The sequence below is a fragment of the Salvelinus namaycush genome, chromosome 18 (assembly GCF_016432855.1).
Source record: "Salvelinus namaycush isolate Seneca chromosome 18, SaNama_1.0, whole genome shotgun sequence".
Taxonomy (NCBI): Eukaryota; Metazoa; Chordata; class Actinopteri; order Salmoniformes; family Salmonidae; genus Salvelinus; species Salvelinus namaycush.
Window position 1 is genome coordinate 23,575,331 of NC_052324.1, and position 19,262 is coordinate 23,594,592.

Here is a 19,262-nt window from a genome sequence, read left to right on the forward strand (position 1 = left end):
TGCATTTAATGATTGAAACACGCTACTTTGCTTAATAATGTCCTGTCTGATCCTGCCCAATTAGCCTGCTCCCTGTCTGAAGCAAAGACCCACAAAAGCTTGCAGCTGCTGGCATCTTGTGGTTAGTGTTGATAGAGCAGAAAGTGGTGGGCGAGTTTAATACGTCACACTTGATAATCTAGAACATGTAGGTAAATACTCGGTTATGAAGTTGAGGATTATAAAGTTTGATAAAATCAAGATATTTTTTGTAATTTTATAAAACATGAACCACAAGTGAACGTGAAGGGGTTTTCACTAGTTATCACAGCCACAAAGTTAAAATGTCCATATCGTAAAATTTGACAACAAACATGAGGTTTTTGGTCTTAATGTAAGGTTAGGATTAGGCATAAAGTTAGCAATGTTTTTGAGTTTAGGATTAGGTTTAAAAATGTATTTTAAAAAGAGACATTGTAGAAATAGGCGGGGTTTTTGACATTGTGGCTTTGATAACGCTATATAGAATCCTTGGGACGGTTTCATTACAGTATTTTCAATGGTTTAATCCATGATTAAGGTTAGGTAAGGGTTATGGTTAGGGGGAGGGACATCCCAAGGATTCCAGATAGCGCTAACAAAATTAGACACCGGCATTTTCCCACAATCCTTTTCATCAGTAAAGTGACCTCTGGTGCTGCTGTTGTGCAAAATTTCGGAGCAGGCTAACCAACACAAACCAGCAGCAAAATGGTCCCTCCAGTGGCAGTGTCACCGCTTATTAAGGTTTGTTCCAACACATTTGTGTAACATGCTGTTGAAAGTAGTTTTATTTAAAAATAAATCGTGAATTGTTTCCTAATTTGCAGCGAATAAGTTGCATAACAAAGCTGCATTGTCCAAGACCTCTGCCAAACTCAGACAGCTGGCTAACTAACAACCTAGCTAGTGGAATAATTCAATAACGTTAGCTACATTTTTAACACATGGCTATTACTTCCAAACCTGCAATCATTTGCGCATGTTATGCATCAGCTGACAGCTTTGACATTGCATGCAGATTGTTGTTGTGGGCTACCGAGTGGCGCAGCGGTCTACCCTGGTTCGATTCCAGGCTGTATCACAACTGGCCGTAATTGGGAGGCCCATAAGGCGGTGCACAATTGGCCCTGCGTAGGCCGTCATTGTAAATAAGAATTTGTTCTTAACTGACTTGCCTAGTTAAATAAATGTGAAATAAAAAAGCCCGTGAATTAGCTAGCATTTGTCTAATGTTAGCATTAAATCATTGCCTGAGTGATACTGTCTGATGCGTTATTTGTTTCTCATTACAGACAGCAAGGTACTCAGCGTTGTTAGCTGGTATAGTATTTGGCAAGAGGAGATATGGTGAGTTGTGAACCTTGAATAAAGGTTTTGCATTGACTCTTAACTGTGCAGACAGGCGGCATGCCATATGGACGCCTCAGGTGGTGGCATACTAACGTTAGAGTACAAATGTCCTATACTGTGGTCACAGACTAACGTTAGCTAGGCTAGCAACCTTAACATTGAAGCCATGCAGACACGGACCTCCAACTTGTTGAAAACCTGCAATAACATAGGATTCTTCATAGTTCTTCACATAAATAGATTACCGGTACATCATATGGTTGATTTTTTTCAGAAGTAATTCCATTTTAAGTTTTGATTTTAACACCCTCTCCCCCTTTAAATTAATTTTAGATGAACTAAAGCCTATTGCTGCGGAGGAAAGAAGGATTGAGGAAGAGGAGAAGAAGGTTCGTGAAGAACAAGAAAAAATTGCCAAGGCGCTAGCTGAAGGTAAAGGTCCATGTTTGTTTTTAAGAGATTACGGGCAAATTTGCTATCCTCATGTTTGTTCTTTTAAGTAAACAAATTTGCATGCTTAGATATAGGTCCATCAATAGGTATTTTGCATGTTCTATAGGAATAGCCTGAATAACAACATATGGCAGTAAAAACAGCTGCTTCATGTTATTAAACACTTAATTGTTTCTGTATAAACTTGACATCTACTTTTTTTCCTGGTCTCTCACTACAGCCAGTGAAGAGTCGATTTTGAAATGAGCTGGCACTGGGAGAAGTTACTGTGAAGCTCTTCACACTGCTCCTGTATTTTTCCACTCTTATTTTCCTGGATATACTTGGTCCAAAACTCTCCGGCACAGTTATTTTACTGACGTGTGCACTCTAACCGATAAACCCTCACTTGGTCTGGAGACCAAATATAGTTTTTTGTAGTCATTTACATGGCATATCAAATAATGGCTTGCTATTTGGATTCAGAACTGTAATATCACAAATGCAGTATTGTAAGTAAAGTTAAATGTTTGTACCCTTGTTACACACCTTCATGACAATGTCATACATGCTACTTGATAAATAAATGGTAAATATTTATTCTGTCTTTGAATCTTCATTCTTTCATCCTTTCTCCATTTTTCCTTGCACTTGCTTCAACTACTTTTTTTTGTCACACTTGCTTTGTTTTTGAGTAATGGATATGCTATTATGGATTTTTTCCCCCCCTCTAGTCTACACTATATGAAGCGTCATTCATCAACCATCAACTCTAATATTTGTTCTTTCTAATCTTCTAGACATTAAAACTGAAGCTACAAAAATTATTAGATTATTACATGAAACAAGATTGTACTGTTCTGTGTCATGGCCATGCACGTAAATAGGAGGACTGTGGTCTGCTGTCATGACTGGAGTGGAGCAGACCCTTAACCTGGCACTGTGTTGTCATGGCCGAAGCCAAAGGTGCCAAGACGCAGTAATTCAAGCTCATCCCCAGGCTAAATATAAGCAGCAACAATGACAGAAGTGGTTAATAATAGAAAAAGACAAAAGCTTTATTTGTTAACTATGTATATTATCTATAGTGCACTGTATAAGTTAGCAAGGGATGATCCAATGTATGGCCTTGCTCACTGAAATCATTTTCAGAAATGACACTTATGCACCCATTTCACCTGGCGTCAACCCTCTTGTAATGCGCTTCAGCGGTCTCCTGTCCAAGAACATTTTGTCTGGGATTACAGAACCAAACTGGTGCAACAGATCATGTTACTTAACCCAGGGCAGGAACATAAAGTCCCACGTGGACTGTTAATTTCATAAAGCGTGTATTCTTACAATTGAATAATTGTTTACTCTTACTTCAACTGCCTGAACTTGACATCCAATCCCTCTTTTTTTATCATTGTTCAATGAATATGTTTTATGAGTTCAAAGAAAGTGATACCAACTGATAAGAAATATATGTCATTTATTTCCATCTCATTTCCATGTCACTAAAGAACTATCTAATACCTTGGTGTTGCCATGCCCATGTGTAAACAGTACTTTGGCTTGGCTAAGGTAAACTAATTCCCTAGACGTGTTTTCTCTGTGTTTAGACTAGTATACACCCTTGCTACAATTACATAAAGCCGTTTCATTGTGTATGGGAGAGTGCAACAGTTTATGGGCAGGATTTTGTTAACTGGATTAGTAATAGATTAAGATTTAAACCTCCATTTAGGACCAAGATGTGAAAATAATCAGTGAGCTCGTCTGTGCCTTGTATATAAGGATCCTAGACAGAAGAGAAACGCATACCTGCAACTTCATTGAAGCTTAACCTCTTGCTTTGTAGGTACGTTTTTGCTACTTTTCATGGGAATGTTAAAATGTTGCTGCGAATATTATGTTATGGACTTTTTATAAGAATGTAGTTACCAATTGAGAAGAACAGCTATTTAGCATTATCAAAATATTGATTTGTTTTTATTACATATAAAGTTATACTTATGGAATTTCTCTCTTCTCTAGAAATGGACTTCCATATGCTGGCCCTTGTGGTGGTGCTCCTGGCGGGTCTGGAGCAGAGTTGGGCTGCCTCCTGTGTGGTGGACAGCTTCAATGTCAAGGAGGACTTTGACCCCAAGAGAGTGAGTAAAACAAACAGTCCTCTATAGAAGACCAAGCTGTCCTGCAAGGCCCTACATCTATCTGTTTTTTATGTGCTAGTGCCACAGTACACAGCTAGAAAAATAGTTGCAACACTCCTGCTCCAGTATGGAGGAAATAATTGCCTAGGCTACTTGCAAGGCTCTTCAACCAACCAGTTTATCTGTGTGTGCTCCAGTACGCAGGGAAGTGGTACGCTCTGCAGAAGAAGGACCCTGAGGGACTGTTCCTCCAGGACAACATCTCAGCTGAGTACACCATCGGTGACGACGGCTCCATGGTCGCCGCCTCCAAGGGACGTGTCACACTTTTCGGGTAAGAGCTGCCTGGAGGTTATTTCTGATGAAACGGTAATAGTCTTAAAAATTGAACATGGCTTTCCGAATCTGTGTATAAGGGTCAAACTGAAAACCTTACATCTACTACATGTTTGTAACTTAAAGCCATTTTACATGAATACTGTATCTATGATAAGTTGATTGGAAATACTTAACCCCTATTTACAGATTCTGGGTTGTGTGCGCTGACATGGCTGCCCAGTACACCGTGCCGGACTCTGCCAACCCTGGAAAGATGTTCATGAACTACCAGGGCCTGGCAAGCTATCTGTCCAGCGGAGGTACGTCTTCTGAATATACCGTTATACACAAATACACTTAGACACAAGAGACTCAGCAAAAACAACCAGTAAGCCACGCTCGATACTCACAATACTCTCCTCTTCTCTCAGGTGACAACTACTGGGTGATTGACACCGACTATGACAACTATGCCATCACATATGCCTGCCGTACCCTGAAGGACGATGGAAGCTGTGAGGATGGCTACTCCCTGATATTCTCCCGTAACCCCCGTGGCCTGCCACCAGCCATCCAGAGGAGCATTCGCGCCAAGCAGGAAGAGATCTGCATGGCCGGACAATTTGAGCCCGTGCTGCAGTCTGGTATGGGTTACATTTTTCCTATTTTATTTATAAAGCCCTTATATCAACAATTGTTATGAAATGCTTTACAGTCATCCGGACCACACCATTTGAGGAAGGATCAGTGTTCAGTCTGCATTACTGTAAATGCTGAGTGCCACCTTTACAAACATTCACTGAGAGTTATTTAACTCATCTCCTACTCAACAAATATTTATTACCAGCATAAATGTGCTTTCTACAACTAAAGCAAATGTTTATTTTTGGGATGTCCAACAAATTTAGCATCCCAGTTGACCCTCTTCTGATTTTTCTCTGCTCAACAGGAGCTTGCTGAATGTCTACTATGAAGGAACTTGTTGTGCTGCCAAGGGATCCCTACAATGTCCTGGCTTGGACAGAGATATTTACTGATGACTGAAGAGGAAATCGCATAAGATTCTTTTATATAAAAATTATATTATGCCCCTCATGTACAGTGCCAGTCAAAAGTTTGGACACCTACTTTATTTTCTACATTGTAGAATAATAGTGAACCAAAAATGTTAAACAAATCAAAATATATTGTATGGAAAAGCATTCCAAGTGAAGCTGGTTGAGAGAATGCCAAGTGTGAAAAGCTGTCAAAGGATAAATGTAGCTACTTTGAAGAACCTAAAATCTTTTGATTTGTTTAACACTTTTTTGGTTACTACATGATTCCATATGTGTTCTTTCATAGTTTGCCTTCACTATTATTCTACAATGTAAAAATTGAGTAGGTGTCCAAACATTTGACTGGTACTGTATATAAAAATAATTGTACATTTGAGCATGACGCCTGCACCAATCCAATGGAGGTAGACTCTACATCACAGAAATACCTATATGAATAATAACACCACTGCGTTATCGCTCATTCACTGTTCATCAGTTTGTTTTGGCAACAATACAGTTTAAAGAAACGTAGTTGGCGAGTACATTGTCCAGGGGGAAAACATGAGCATTCTAATGTTATCACTGTCTCATGAGCATTAAAAAAAGATTCAAAATGGTAAAACAAATAAATAATTGTACTTATTGATTGTGAAATTACACAATATTTGTATGGGAAAATTATTCCATGTAAACAAACATTTCAGACTAAGTCAACAATACATTGGAGCAGCAATAATGCCGATTTATATTTTCTTAAAGTAAAAATTTAACAAAAATATGCTTTTGTACAATCAGTCATGGTACCATGTAGGAAACACTAGTTAACTTCTAGTTTTCCTCTGAATATTTCTCAGTCAGTGAATATTCTCCAGTTCTTCCCCAGTAGTCCACAGCTCGTACTCTGTAGCTACCACTAACCTCCAGGTTTTCTGTAATCAAATGACACATTTTCAAATGTGAATCCACAATGCTTAATACAGGCCAACTACTGCATAAGATCACAAAAGAAAGTTTGAACTTTCTAAACCATTTTTACCTGGTGAATATACATAGGATGTGAAAATGGTATCCCGGGTGTTTACCCTCTTGAATTCTTCCTGGTCTTTGGAGAACTCCACCTCAAACGTCTTAATGCACCTACAAATAAAATAAAACATGTCAACTCACCACTAAGTAGAAGAGCCCCCCCCCCCAAAAAAAAAGTACTTACTTGGAATTTACACAATGATCTTTCCACACAATCATAACTTGGCTTTTTGTGATGCTGATGAATCGCAATCCATTCACCTTATAGGAGATCAATGAAATACAGTTAGGGTATTGATGATTTAACAGGACAGTTTGAAAATACCATCCTGAGAAATGATAGACAAATTAATCAGCAAGGTGTAGATAATACTGTCATCAAAGCCCATGTCAGCTGGTGGCACTGACCTGGTCTGGCTTGGCCTTAGGCTGGGCACACACATGTATGAGGAGGACAGAGGGCACATAGAGCTTGGCCCGCATGGTCAGGATGCCCTCAGCAGGGAGGGGCAGAGGTCCATCCACCTGAGGATCCTGGGGTTAAATCAACACAAACCATTCAGCTCAGCTACAATGGCTGTAGTTCATTCCATTAAAAAACTGACCGTGTTCATACATTGCTGTCACTTAAAACAAAGAGGAATATATGATGTGATTGACTGAAATACAAGCTTACTTATTGAGAGTGAGACTAGTTATGAGAGAAATGTTATTTTCATGGAAGAAGGTGTTTTTCTTTGTACCTCAATGTTCCTCAGCTGTCTGAACTGCTCTGCTGTGGGGTAGTCTGGGCTGCCCATGCTCTGCCACAGCTGGGATGGGTTGGTCACATTGTTGTCCAGGTAATATGTCACATACACAAGTCCTAAAGTCAAAATCACAATTCATGAAACTGCTGAAGTCACTCTTTTGCTCATCTACTAACACAGTTCAAATCCAATACTTACGGAACTGAGTATGTCAACATACTGTAAAATGAGTAATACATTTTAATCCAACTGCAATTTTGTTTGCAACATCAAAGAAGCATTTAAAGTTGAGTATATACAGTGCCTTCGGAAAGTATTCAAACTCCTTGACTTTATCCACATTTTGTTAGGTTACAGCCTTATTCTAAAATGTATTAAATTGTTTGTGTCAATATACACACAATACCCCATAATGATAAAACAAAAATGTTTTTAGAAATGTTTGCTCATTTATTACAATTAAACTGAAACATCACATTTAGATAAGTATTCAGACCCTTTACTCCAGTACTTTGCTGAAGCACCTTTGGCAGCGATTACAGCATTGAGACTATTTGGGTATGACGCTACAAGCTTGGCACACTTGTATTTTGGGAGTTTCTCCTATTCTTCTCTGCAGATCCTCTCAAGCTCTGTCAGGTTGGATGGGGAGCATTGCTGTACAGATATTTTCAGGTCTCTCCAGAGATGTTCGATCAGGTTCAGGTCCGGGCTCTGGCTGGGCCACTCAAGGACATTCAGAGACTTGTCCCGAAGCCACTCCCTGCATTGTCTTGGCTGTGTGCTTAGGGTCATTGTCCTGTTGGAAGGTGAACCTTTGCCCCCGGTCTGAGGTCCTGAGCGCTCTGGAGCAGATTTTCATCAAGGATCTCTCTGTACTTTGTTCCGTTCATCTATGCCTCGATCCTGACTAGTCTCCCAGTCCCTGCCACTAAAAAAGGTCCCTACAGCATGATGCTGCCACCACCATGCTCCACCGTAGGGATGGTGCCAGGTTTCCGCCAGACATGGCGCTTGGCATTTAGGCCCAAGAGTTCAATCTTGGTTTCATCAGACCAGAGAATCATGTTTCTCATGGTCTGAGAGTCTTTAGGTGCCTTTTGGAAAACTCCAAGCGGGCTGTCATGTGCCTTTTACTGAGGAGTGGCTTCCGTCTGGCCAGTCTACCATAAAGCCTGATTGGTGGAGTGCTACACAGATGGTTGTCCTTCTGGAAGGTTCTCCCATCTCCACAGAGGAGCTCTGTCAAAGTGACGATTGGATTCTTGTTCACCTCCCTGATCAAGGCCTTTCTCCTCCGGTTGCTCAGTTTAACCGGGCGGCCAGCTCTAGGAAGCGTCTTGGTGGTTCCAAACGTCTTCCGTTTAAGAATGATAGAGGCCACTGTTCTTGGAGACCTTCCATGCTGCAGACATCTTTTGGTACACCTCCCCAGATCTGTGCCGACACAATCCCTTCTCGGAGCTCTACGGACAATTCCTTTGACCTCATGGCTTTGTTTTGTGGAACCTTATATAGACAGGTGTGTGCCTTTCCAAATCATGTTCAATAAATTGAATTTACCACAAGTGGACTCCAAGTTGTAGAAATATCAAGGATGATCAATGGAAACAGGATGCACCTAAGCTCAATTTCGAGTCTCATAGAAAATGTCTGATTTAGTATTAAGGTATGTTTATTTATTTTTTTATACATTTGCAAAGACTTCTAAAAATCTGTTTTCGCTTTGTCAATATGGGGTATTGTGTGTAGATTTAGGATTTTTTATTCAATCCATTTTAGAATAAGGCTGTAACGTAACAATGTGGAAAAAGGGAAGAGGTCTGAATTCTTTCTGAATGCACTCTACATATGAAGTAAAACTTAGTCCTGATTCAGACATTTGTCAACACCCACCTTTCTGTCCTGTGAATCCTTTGAGAGAGACCCTAATGAGGTCGGTGGTGGTAGATGTGCTGGTGTCATCGCTGTTATAGATCAGCACAGTGGCCTGCCAGCTGTCAGAGGTCCAGGACATGAGGGGGTCATGGGTGCTGGCAAGGACCCCCACAGTGCTGTTGTCAGTCACCCCAACCTCCACAACCTCAGACAGTACCTGAGTCTCTCCTTTTTGCAAAACAATAATAAATAAAAAACTAAACAATTTCATAAAGTTATAACATCTGGGTAGACAGATTAAGTCCCACCAAAATTGGTGGGGGGAAAAAAGAACTGAAGAACTGTTCTATACACTTATCACTACAAGAAAAGACAACAGCTATTGAAAATAACTACTTATTTATTATTATTTGATTTTTTGTTCTATTGTGTTATTGACTGTACGTTTGTTTGTGTAACTCTGTTTTGTCGCACTGCTTTGCTCCATCTTGGCCAGGTCGCAGTTGTAAATGAAAACTTGTTCTCAACTGGGCTACCTGGTTAAATAAAGGTGAAGTAAATAAATAGAGCGAGCAGCCCCATGACGGTCAGTACAGGAGAGAGCCTCACCTAGCAGAGCAAGCAGCCCCATGACGGTCAGTACAGGCTTCCTGAGCAGCTGGACGTGGGGGGGCTGGGTGTTGTTGACCTGGAAGCGGGCCGTCAGGGTGCGCTGGGTGAACGGATGAGGGTGGTAGCTGAGGAAGGCATTGTCATTGCTTAGCAGGGTGTAGTTGATGGTATTGTTCTGGTCAGACAACAGCAGGTCCTGGTGTTGGGAGATCACCTGGTGGACAGCAGGGTTCGGGTCAATTCCATTTCAATACAGTCAATTCAATAAGCACAGAAATTCCAATTCCAATGTTCCTCAAGCATTTCAATGAGGAAAGTTTGGAATTTAAATGGAATTGACCCCAAACCTGGTGGACATAGGAGATAGCAATCAGGACAGACAACAGACAAGTCAGTTAACTGTTTCATACCTTGACCACCATGGCTGCATATGTCACATCAGCCCTCCACGCCAGAGGTTTGGACCAGCCCACCAATGGATCGGCCTCATCATTGTAAACCGGCAGAGTTCGGAAGAGAGGGAAATGCTCCTGGATCTCTCTCACTGTCTGGATCTCCTGTTCCATGATGGGTAACGAATAGCCTCCACCCTGAAAGAAAGCAAAACCTAAACTTGAACTGAGTCTCACAAGCTCAAGCCAGTTTTCATCCTGAAACTGTGAGTGCTTCAATTGTCAGGATTAGGCACTGTTCTCTTGTTAGGAGACTAGAGTCAGACAGAATAATGGTTAAAACATAGTAATGAAGGTGTGCAGTTTACACACACCACAGTCCCAGGCCCACCTTTTTGTGCAGGGCGATGTAGTCCAGCCGCACCCCTGTCTCCCCAGTGAAGAAGTTTGTGCCATTGTAGCAGTGCTGCAGCATGGCCCAGCAGTAGGGGGAGTGTGGTGGGGTGTGGCAGGAGTCTCCTGGACCGCCCAAGCGCAGGGCCCTACTGGCTGCCCGCAGGCCCTCCGAACAGGCATCATAGTAGTTCAGGAACCCTGGAGGTGGAAGCAGACCAATAGCCTCGAGTGGGTGCTGAGATACAGACTACATACGAATTATTATTCATCAGATGAGATTATATTATGCTTTCTTTCATTCCTTACAGAAAGTATGATGGTACAGGACTGATGCCACCTGTCGGAATATTTTTTTTTTTATATACCTTGGATAGACACAGTGACGTTGTCAAAGTCATGATTGTTCGGTTCATTCCATGTTTCAAAGTTCCACAGAGATACACTTCCCAAGCCATACTTCTCTGTAATTCAGGATGAATAGTGTTAGTGAGTATACCATTTATATGATCCATAAGATTACATACGTTACTGTGTGTTCCCCTATCACTGAACAGTATACTCACCAATATACCTCTTTGCAATGAGATGCACCAGGTTTCTCCACTCCACCACCTGCATTTTGTCTTCAAAGTTGGTGAAGTAGTTGTTCACACTGCCCATCAATTCAAAACCTGCAACAAACAAGTAGAAAAAAACTCAATATGAACCATAGTCAAAGAGAAAAATACTACTGAGAAAGCATATACTGAACAAAAATATAAATGCAACATGTAAAGTTTTGGTTCCATGAGCTGAAAAAAAAGATCCCAGACATTTTCTATACACACAAAAATTGTATTTTTCTCAACTGTTATTAACAAATGTTTGCACATCCCTGTTAGTGAGCATTTTTCTTTTGCCAAGATAATCCATCCCCCTGACTGGACTGGTATGGCATATCAAGAAACTGATTAAACAGCATGGTCATTACACAGGTGCATCTTGTGCTGGGGACAATAAAAGGCCACTCTAAAATGTGCAGTTTTGTCACACAACACAAGGCCACAGATGTCTCAAGTTGAGGGAGCATGCAATTGGCACGTCCACCAGATCTGCTGCCAGAGAATTTAATGTTCATTTCTCTACCATATGCCGCCTCAAGTCATTTTAGAGAATTTGGCAGTACGTGCAACCGGCCTCACAACTGCAGACCACTTGTAACCACGCCAGCCCAGGACCTCCACATCCGGCTTCTTCACTTGCGGGATCATCTGAGACCATCACCCGGACAACTGAAGAATTTCTGCACAAGCTGTCAGGGAAGCTGATCTGCATTCTCTTTGTCCTTACCAGAGTGTTGACATGACTGCAATTCAGCGTCGTATCCAACTTCAGTTGGCAAATGCTCACCTTCGATGGCCGCTGGCACGCTGGAGAAGTGTGCTCTTCACAGATGAATCCCAGTTTCAACTGTACCAGGCAGATAGCAGACAACGTGTATTGCGTCGTGTGGACAGGCAGTTTGCTGATGTCAATGTTGTGTACAGAGTGCCCCGTGGTGGTGGGGTTATGGTATGGGCTGGCATAAGCTACGGACAACAAACACAATTTCATTTTATTGATGGCAATTTGAATGGACAGAGATACCGTGACGAGATCCTGAGGCCCATTGTCGTGCCATTCATCTGTTGCCATCATCTCATGTTTCAGCATGATAATGCATAACCCCATGTCACAAGGATCTGTACACAATTCCTGGAATATTAAAATGTCCCAGTTCTTCCGTGGCCTACATACTCACAAGACATGTAAGCTATTGAGCATGATGGGATGCTCTGGATCGACATGTACGACAGCGTGTTCCAGTTCCCGCTAATATCCAGCAACTTCGCACAGCTATTGAAGAGGAATGGGACAACATTTCACAGGCCACGATCAACTCTGTGAAGGAGATGTGTCGCTCTGGATGAGGCAAATTGTGGTACTGACTGGTTTTCTGATACCTTTAAAAAAAAAAAAGTAGGGGTGTGTATCTGAAACCAACATATGCATATCTGTATTCCCAGTCTTGTGAAATCAATTTCCTTACATGCACTCTGTAAAATCTTTGAAATTGTTGCGTTTATATTTTTGTTTAGTATATATATATATATATATATATATATATATATATATACACACATATATATACATATATATACATATATATAGTGGCGTACAGCAGGTCAGCCACCAAGGGGAGACTCGTTGAAGCCTGGTGACAGACGGAGTATACATCACGTGGCGATGGCTCCATCTGCTGGACGTGCCAGGTCTCGACGGGCTCCCCGCCCAGGACTAATTGGGGCTGATTGCTAACCAGCTGTAAAAGCCCCATAAAGCTGCCGAATGGGCAGCACACAGGGGAGGACTGGGGGAAGTAAGGTGACTTCCGAGTAGTTGAAGACGGTGTCCCGGAGAGGGTCTCATGGGGGAGAACTATCCTTTTGATTTATTATTTAATAAACACCCTTGAAACCGAGCTAATCCTACTCTGTCCGTGTCTGATCTGTGTAAACGTCTTGACCCAACCCCCTGGTCTGCCACAAGATATATATATATATATATATATATATATATATATATATATACAGTTGAAGTCAGAAGTTTACATTCACTTAGGTTGGAGTCATTAAAACTCGTTTTTCAACCACTCCACAAATTCCTTGTTAACAAACTACAGTTTTGGCAAGTCAGTTAGGACATCTACTTTGTGCATAACACAAGTAATTTTTCCAACAATTGTTTACAGACAGATTATTTCACTTATAATTCACGGTATCACAATTCCAGTGGGTCAGAAGCCTACAAACACTAAGTTGACTGTGCCTTTAAACAGCTTGGAAAATTCCAGAAAATGATGTCATGGCTTTAGAAGCTTCTGATAGGCTAATTGACATCACTTGAGTCAATTGTAGGTGTACCTGTGGATGTATTTCAAGGCCTACCTTCAAACTCAGTGCCTCTTTGCTTGACATCATGGGAAAATCAAAAGAAATCAGCCAAGACCTCAGAAAAAAAAATGTAGACCTCCACAAGTCTGGTTCATCCTTGGGAGCAATTTCCAAACGCCTAAAGGTACCCTGTTCATCTGTACAAACAATAGTACACAAGTATAAACACCAAAGGACCATGCAGCTGTCATACCGCTCAGGAATGAGACGCGTTCTGTCTCCTAGAAATGAACGTACTTCAGTGCGAAAAGTGCAAACCAATCCCAGAACAACAGCAAAGGACCTTGTGAAGATGCTGGAGGAAACCGGTACAAATGTATCTATATCCACAGTAAAACGATTCCTATATCGACATAACCTGAAAGGTCGCTCAGCAAGGAAGAGCCACTGCTCCAAAACTGCCATAAAAAAGCCAGACTACGGTTTGCAACTGCACATGGGGACAAATATGGCACTTTTTGGAGAAATGTCCTCTGGTCTGATGAATTTTTTTTTTAAACTGTTTGGCCATAATGACCATCGTTATGTTTGGAAGAAAAAGGGGGAGGCTTGCAAGCCGAAGAACACCATCCCAACCGTGAAGCACGGGGGTGGCAGCATCATGTTGTGGGGGTCCTTTGCTGCAGGAGGGACTGGTGCACTTCACAAAATAGATGGCATCATGAGGTAGGAAAATTATGTTGATATATTGAAGCGACATCTCAAGACATCAGTCAGGAAGTTAAAGCTTGGTCGCAAATGGGTCTTCCAAATGGACAATGACCCCAAGCATACTTCCAAAGTTGTGGCAAAATGGCTTAAAGACAAAGTCAAGGTATTGGAGTGGCCATCACAAAGCCCTGACCTCAATCCCATAGAAAATCTGTGGGCAGAACTGAAAGAGCATATGCGAGCAAGGAGGCCTACAAACCTGACTCAGTTACACCAGCTCTGTCAGGAGGAATGGGCCAAAATTCACCCAATTTATTGTGGGAAGCTTGTGGAAGGCTACCAGAAAAGTTTGACCCAAGTTTAAATTGTTTAAGGCAAAGCTACCAAATACTAATTGAGTGTATGTAAACTTCTGACCCACTGGGAATGTGATGAAAGAAATAAAAGCTGAAATAAATCATTCTCTACTATTATTCTGACATTTCACAATCTTAAAATAGTGGTTATCTTAACTGACCTAAAACAGAGAATTTTTACCTGGATTAAATGTCAGGAATTGTGAAAAACTGAGTTAAATGTAGTTGGCTAAGGTGTATGCAAACTTCCGACTTCAACTGTAATGTAATATATATATAAAATTTCACCAGATCAGGTGGGTTAAAGTACTGTACCTGGGAGTAGTCCATTTATCCACAAGAGGTCAATCAGCTGGTCCAGTTGGCTAAAGTTGTACTGGAGTTCTCCTTTGTCAATACTACAAAACAATACTTTGAATTAGATTAATGCGACATATCACAATGGGATATACAACATACAAAGGTCACAACATTTACATATTTGATTTACTAACCCACCACAAGGCCCTAAAGCAGGCACCCCCATACTCACTGTGCTGTGATCAGCTCCAGCATCCAGTGGATCCGAACGTGCTGAATCCCTCCATGGGGGACAGAGCCCACGTAGGCCAGGTTCAGCTCCTGGTCCCTGCTCAGGTCATACTGGTTGGACTGGGTGTGTGGAAGAGGGGGGCTGGAGAGGGGTAGAAAGCATGTGTTTACAATTAACTGAGTAGTCGGGGAAATTGAGCCTCCTCTGTGGTTGCCCCATTGGGAATCCCTGTGTTTACCAAAGTCAATCAGATTTTTAAAAACAGAAAAATACACCTTATGGAACAGCAGGCACTGTGAAGAGACAGTTTGTAACGGTATAACTTTAGTCCGTTCCCTCGCCCCGACCCGAGCGCGAACCAGGGATCCTCTGCACACATCAACAACAGTCACCCACGAAGCATCGTTACCCATCGCTCCACAAAAGCCACGGCCCTTGCAAAGCAAGGGGAACCACTACTTCAAGGTCTCAAAGCAAGTGATGTCACCGATTGAAACGCTATTAGCGCGCACCACCGCTAACTAGCTAGCCATTTCACATCGGTTACACATACACATGATAAAAACGCACTCTACACACAGATTTGGTATTGTAGATATGCGATAGTAGAGTAGTGACCTGAGGGAACACAGTTAATGTGTTGTGAAAAGTGTTATAGTAATATTTTAAATTGTTTAACTGCCTTAATGTTGTTGGACCCCAGGAAGAGTAGCTGCTAATGGGGATCCTAAATAAATACGAATACAAAATAGGCTATGACAAATAGTTTTTTTGCATGTGGTCCTGCCGTTATTTTAATAATAAGGTAGTTTTAGTTGTATATTGTGTTTTAACACTAGTGCAAAGTGGTCAATGACTAACAGAAAGTAGCCATGAAAGGTAGCATAGCCACAAAATATGACATGATTCTAAACTAAATCAAAAAGGTGCATCATCCTACCAGAAACCAGTGCTCCTCCAGAAATGTTTCAGATGTCCTGATGGCTTCCCGACATCCACTGTGATCTCATATGAAGAGCCTACAGCATTGGGTATTGTCATCAACAATGCAAAGACAAACAAGTTTACAGGATGCATCAAACTGAACATGTTAGCAAGACAGCTAGCTCAAGCTACTAACAAAAACGTAGATAAACATAGTCGCACAAGTAATGGCTGCAAATGTCATGACATGTTTAGCAGCTAGGCATCTTCCTTGAAATAAAGGAGCATTTAAAATTATATATCTCAGCACTTTAACGATAGCTAGCTAAGTACAGTAGTTTGTTGTCATATGTCAACGTAGCAGTTCCGCTCGCTCAGCTGATTGTGCCGACGTAAAACACCAGCGACATTTACTCTTGCCTACTCCATTTCTTCGTAGCATAAATAAATCTAACTCATGAAACAGTTTCCCAGCTTCATCTGGCACAAATTCTGGACGCTAAAGAGGTTGACATAAATCTTAATTTAGAGGATGGTGACATAAAACAATTGGGTAGTACCTGTTACACCAAGATACCAATGTGGGGAGTTATAATGTGACAAACTTATTTGTGGAGTTATAAATCTAAAGTTAATTAGAAATTTAACAAGTCAACACAAGAACTCTGATAACACCAGTGTAGATGTGGTACAGTTTTAGTCGGAAGTTTACATACACCTTAGCCAAATACAATAAAACTCAGTTTCACAATTCCTGACAATTAATCCTATTAAAAATTCCCTGTTTTAGGTCAGTTAGGATCACCACTTTATTTTAAGAATGTGAAATATCAGAATAATAGTAGAGAGAATGATTTATTTCAGCTTTTATTTCTTTCATCACATTCCCAGTGGGTCAGAAGTTTACATACACTCAATTAGTATTTGGTAGCATTGCCTTTAAATTGTTTAACTTGGGTCAAACTTTTCTGGTAGCCTTCCACAAGCTTCCCACAATAAATTGGGTGAATTTTGGCCCATTCCTCCTGACAGAGCTGGTGTAACTGAGTCAGGTTTGTAGGCCTCCTTGCTCGCACACGCTTTTTCAGTTCTGGCCACACATTTTCTATAGGATTGAGGTCAGGGATTTGTGATGGCCACTCCAATACCTTGACATTGTTGTCCTTAAGCCATTTTGCCACAACTTTGGAAGAATGCTTGGGGTCATTGTCCATTTGGAAGACCCATTTGTGACCAAGCTTTAACTTCCTGACTGATGTCTTGAGATGTTGCTTCAATATATCCACAATTTTCCATCTTCATGATGCCATCTATTTTGTGAAGTGCACCAGTCCCTCCGGCAGCAAAGGACCACCACAACATGATGCTGCCACCCCCGTGCTTCACGGTTGGGATGGTGTTCTTCGGCTTGCAAGCGGCTCCCTTTTTCCTCCAAACATAACGATGGTCATTATGGCCAAACAGTTCTATTTTTGTTTCATCAGACAAGAGGACATTTCTCCAAAAAGTGCCATATTTGTCCCCATGTGCAGTTGCAACCCGTAGGGTTTGGAGCAGTGGCTTCTCCCTTGCTGAGTGGCCTTTCAGGTTATGTCGATATAGGACTCGTTTTACTGTGGATATAGATACTTTTGTACCCGTTTTCTCCAGCATCTTCACAAGGTCCTTTGCTGTTGTTCTGGGATTGATTTGCACTTTTTGCACCAAAGTACGTTCATCTCTAGGAGACAGAACGTGTCGCCTTCCTGACCGGTATGACGGCTGCATAGTCCCATGGTGTTTATACTTGCGTACTATTGTTTGTACAGATGAACGTGGTACCTTCAGGCGTTTGGAAATTGCTCCCAAGGATGAACCAGACTTGTGGAGGTCTACTTTTTTTTTCTGAGGTCTTGGCTGATTTATTTTTATTTTCCCATGATGTCAAGCAAAGAGGCACTGAATTTGAAGGTAGGCCTTGAAATACATCCACACCTCCAATTGAGGTACACCTCCAATTGACTCAAATTATGTCAATTAGCCTATCAGAAGCTTCTAAAGCCATGACATCGTTTTCTGAAATTTTCCAAGCTGTTTAAAGGCACAGTCAACTTAGTGTATGTAAACTTCTGACCCACTGGAATTGTGATACCGTGAATTATAATTGAAATAATCTGTCTGTAAACAATTGTTGCCAAAACTATAGTTTGTTAACAAGGAATTTGTGGAGTGGTTGAAAAACGAGTTTTAATGACTCCAACCTAAGTGTATGTAAACTTCCGACTTCAACTGTAGGTGTGTGCTATTTTGATTGGCTCAAAGGCCATAATTTTATTTGAAAAGGGGTAAAGTGTATTGGTATATCAGAAATATAACTCAGGAGTCTGCAAGAGACACCTAAATACACATTCAAAGGTTAAAAAAAAGCTTTTGATGAGAGGACCATTCTCATCAGTTTTTAATTACTTTTGATATATGATTTATGCATGGCATGCTTGATTTTGCTTTGTGATTGGAAATGCATTTAAATGCACAAGCTAAGTTATCAAAACTAGTCATATCTGTGAATAAACAATCATTGTCTGACAGGTGAATGTCCGATATGAATACCTTCATTTTGCTGCTTGGGTCTTTATACCTTTGTTTGGCAGTTACAGTAAGTGAAAATATACATGATAACCAGATTAAATGTCTTTATTATATTAATCTGTATCCAAGTCTCCTTTAAAACTTGTTTTGTTATTTAGGTGGATCAAGCCATGTCAGAAAGGCCAGAAGTTTGAGTTCTGTGGTAAGCTATGTTTTATTGCACTAGCCAGGCCAAATATTGGTAGTGTTAAAAGGATTTTACTTTCAAAACTGTATTTGAAAAATATTGCTTCTCATGGCATTATATTTGGTTTTACATTTTCATTGGTGACCCCAACCCCTAACTATTAATGTTCCAGGATCTAAGTATTATACTGACAGATGGGTCAGCAGCGAGGAACCGTTGGAACCAACCCTCGTACCCCAACCCTATGTACACCATGGATAACATCTATAACCGGTTTCCCAACAACTTGAATCCCTATTATGTAAACAGGTTCTCTGTATCTCCAACTATTGGAGTACAGCCTATCATAATCCTAGAGAGACCAGCCAGTACTCTGACCATAGTCCCTACTCCAGCACCAGCCACAGTGACCGACTGCCAGATAAAAGTTGACCTCCACTCGACTGAAACAGAACGCTCATTGCAGAAAACTAAAGTCCAGTAGCTGTTATTTAGTAATGGTTCTAGTTGAAATATTGACTTGTTTCTTTTTATGTATGACTTTATTTTATCTATGGAGCTGTAATAACTAAAAGTCAGGGGTTGAACTGATCAAGCGGTTGGGATTTATTTGTATTTTTTTTTCAAGGTATCCATACCTCATACATCTTTCAAATTCAGTGCTTTTAAAAGCATTATCAGTGCTGTAATTACTTTTCTCTCCTACTAAATCATGTTTAA

General features: G+C 41.0%; 2 protein-coding genes and 1 long non-coding RNA gene across 4 annotated transcripts; 2 read left to right on the forward strand and 1 right to left on the reverse strand.

The window, feature by feature from the left end:
• The first annotated feature begins 610 nt into the window (after window positions 1-610).
• LOC120063252 lies at window positions 611-2,403 on the forward strand. The gene is made up of 4 exons (XR_005478482.1): window positions 611-765; window positions 1,314-1,368; window positions 1,705-1,803; window positions 2,045-2,403. It is a non-coding gene; the product is annotated as an uncharacterized LOC120063252 (long non-coding RNA).
• Window positions 2,404-3,407: 1,004 nt separating this feature from the next.
• On the forward strand, window positions 3,408-5,457 carry LOC120063251 (purpurin-like). Of its 2 annotated transcripts, none has more exons than XM_039013496.1 (6): window positions 3,408-3,646; window positions 3,823-3,941; window positions 4,139-4,275; window positions 4,467-4,579; window positions 4,691-4,903; window positions 5,209-5,457. In XM_039013496.1, the coding sequence occupies exons 2-6, from the start codon at window positions 3,825-3,827 to the stop codon at window positions 5,217-5,219; spliced, it is 591 nt and encodes a 196-aa protein (XP_038869424.1). In that variant the 5' UTR covers window positions 3,408-3,646; window positions 3,823-3,824; the 3' UTR covers window positions 5,220-5,457. The 2 variants fall into 2 exon arrangements, with proteins under 2 accessions (XP_038869424.1, XP_038869425.1); XM_039013497.1 differs by having other exon boundaries at window positions 3,408-3,642.
• A 313-nt stretch (window positions 5,458-5,770) lies between these two features.
• idua (alpha-L-iduronidase) lies at window positions 5,771-16,188 on the reverse strand. The gene is made up of 14 exons (XM_039013495.1): window positions 15,804-16,188; window positions 14,864-15,004; window positions 14,647-14,729; window positions 10,916-11,023; window positions 10,718-10,813; window positions 10,348-10,550; window positions 9,975-10,154; window positions 9,562-9,778; window positions 8,971-9,180; window positions 7,069-7,190; window positions 6,734-6,859; window positions 6,510-6,586; window positions 6,336-6,436; window positions 5,771-6,228 (listed from the first exon to the last, which is right to left on the reverse strand). The coding sequence occupies exons 1-14, from the start codon at window positions 15,950-15,952 to the stop codon at window positions 6,128-6,130; spliced, it is 1,914 nt and encodes a 637-aa protein (XP_038869423.1). The 5' UTR covers window positions 15,953-16,188; the 3' UTR covers window positions 5,771-6,127.
• Between the last annotated feature and the right edge of the window lie 3,074 nt (window positions 16,189-19,262).

What these genes read in the sequence shown, in the direction of transcription:
- LOC120063251 (XM_039013496.1), top strand. Translation starts at nt 3,825, where the DNA reads ATGGACTTCCATATGCTGGCCCTTGTGGTGGTGCTCCTGGCGGGTCTG. An exon ending in AGGACTTTGACCCCAAGAGA is followed by an intron (nt 3,942 to 4,138) that starts GTGAGTAAAACA and finishes TGTGTGCTCCAG; the next exon opens with TACGCAGGGAAGTGGTACGC. An exon ending in AAGCTATCTGTCCAGCGGAG is followed by an intron (nt 4,580 to 4,690) that starts GTACGTCTTCTG and finishes CTCTTCTCTCAG; the next exon opens with GTGACAACTACTGGGTGATT.
- idua (XM_039013495.1), bottom strand. Translation starts at nt 15,952, where the DNA reads ATGTTCAGTTTGATGCATCCTGTAAACTTGTTTGTCTTTGCATTGTTG. An exon ending in CTGGAGCTGATCACAGCACA is followed by an intron (nt 14,730 to 14,863) that starts GTGAGTATGGGG and finishes ATTGTTTTGTAG; the next exon opens with TATTGACAAAGGAGAACTCC. An exon ending in GATCATTGTGTAAATTCCAA is followed by an intron (nt 6,437 to 6,509) that starts GTAAGTACTTTT and finishes TTTTATTTGTAG; the next exon opens with GTGCATTAAGACGTTTGAGG.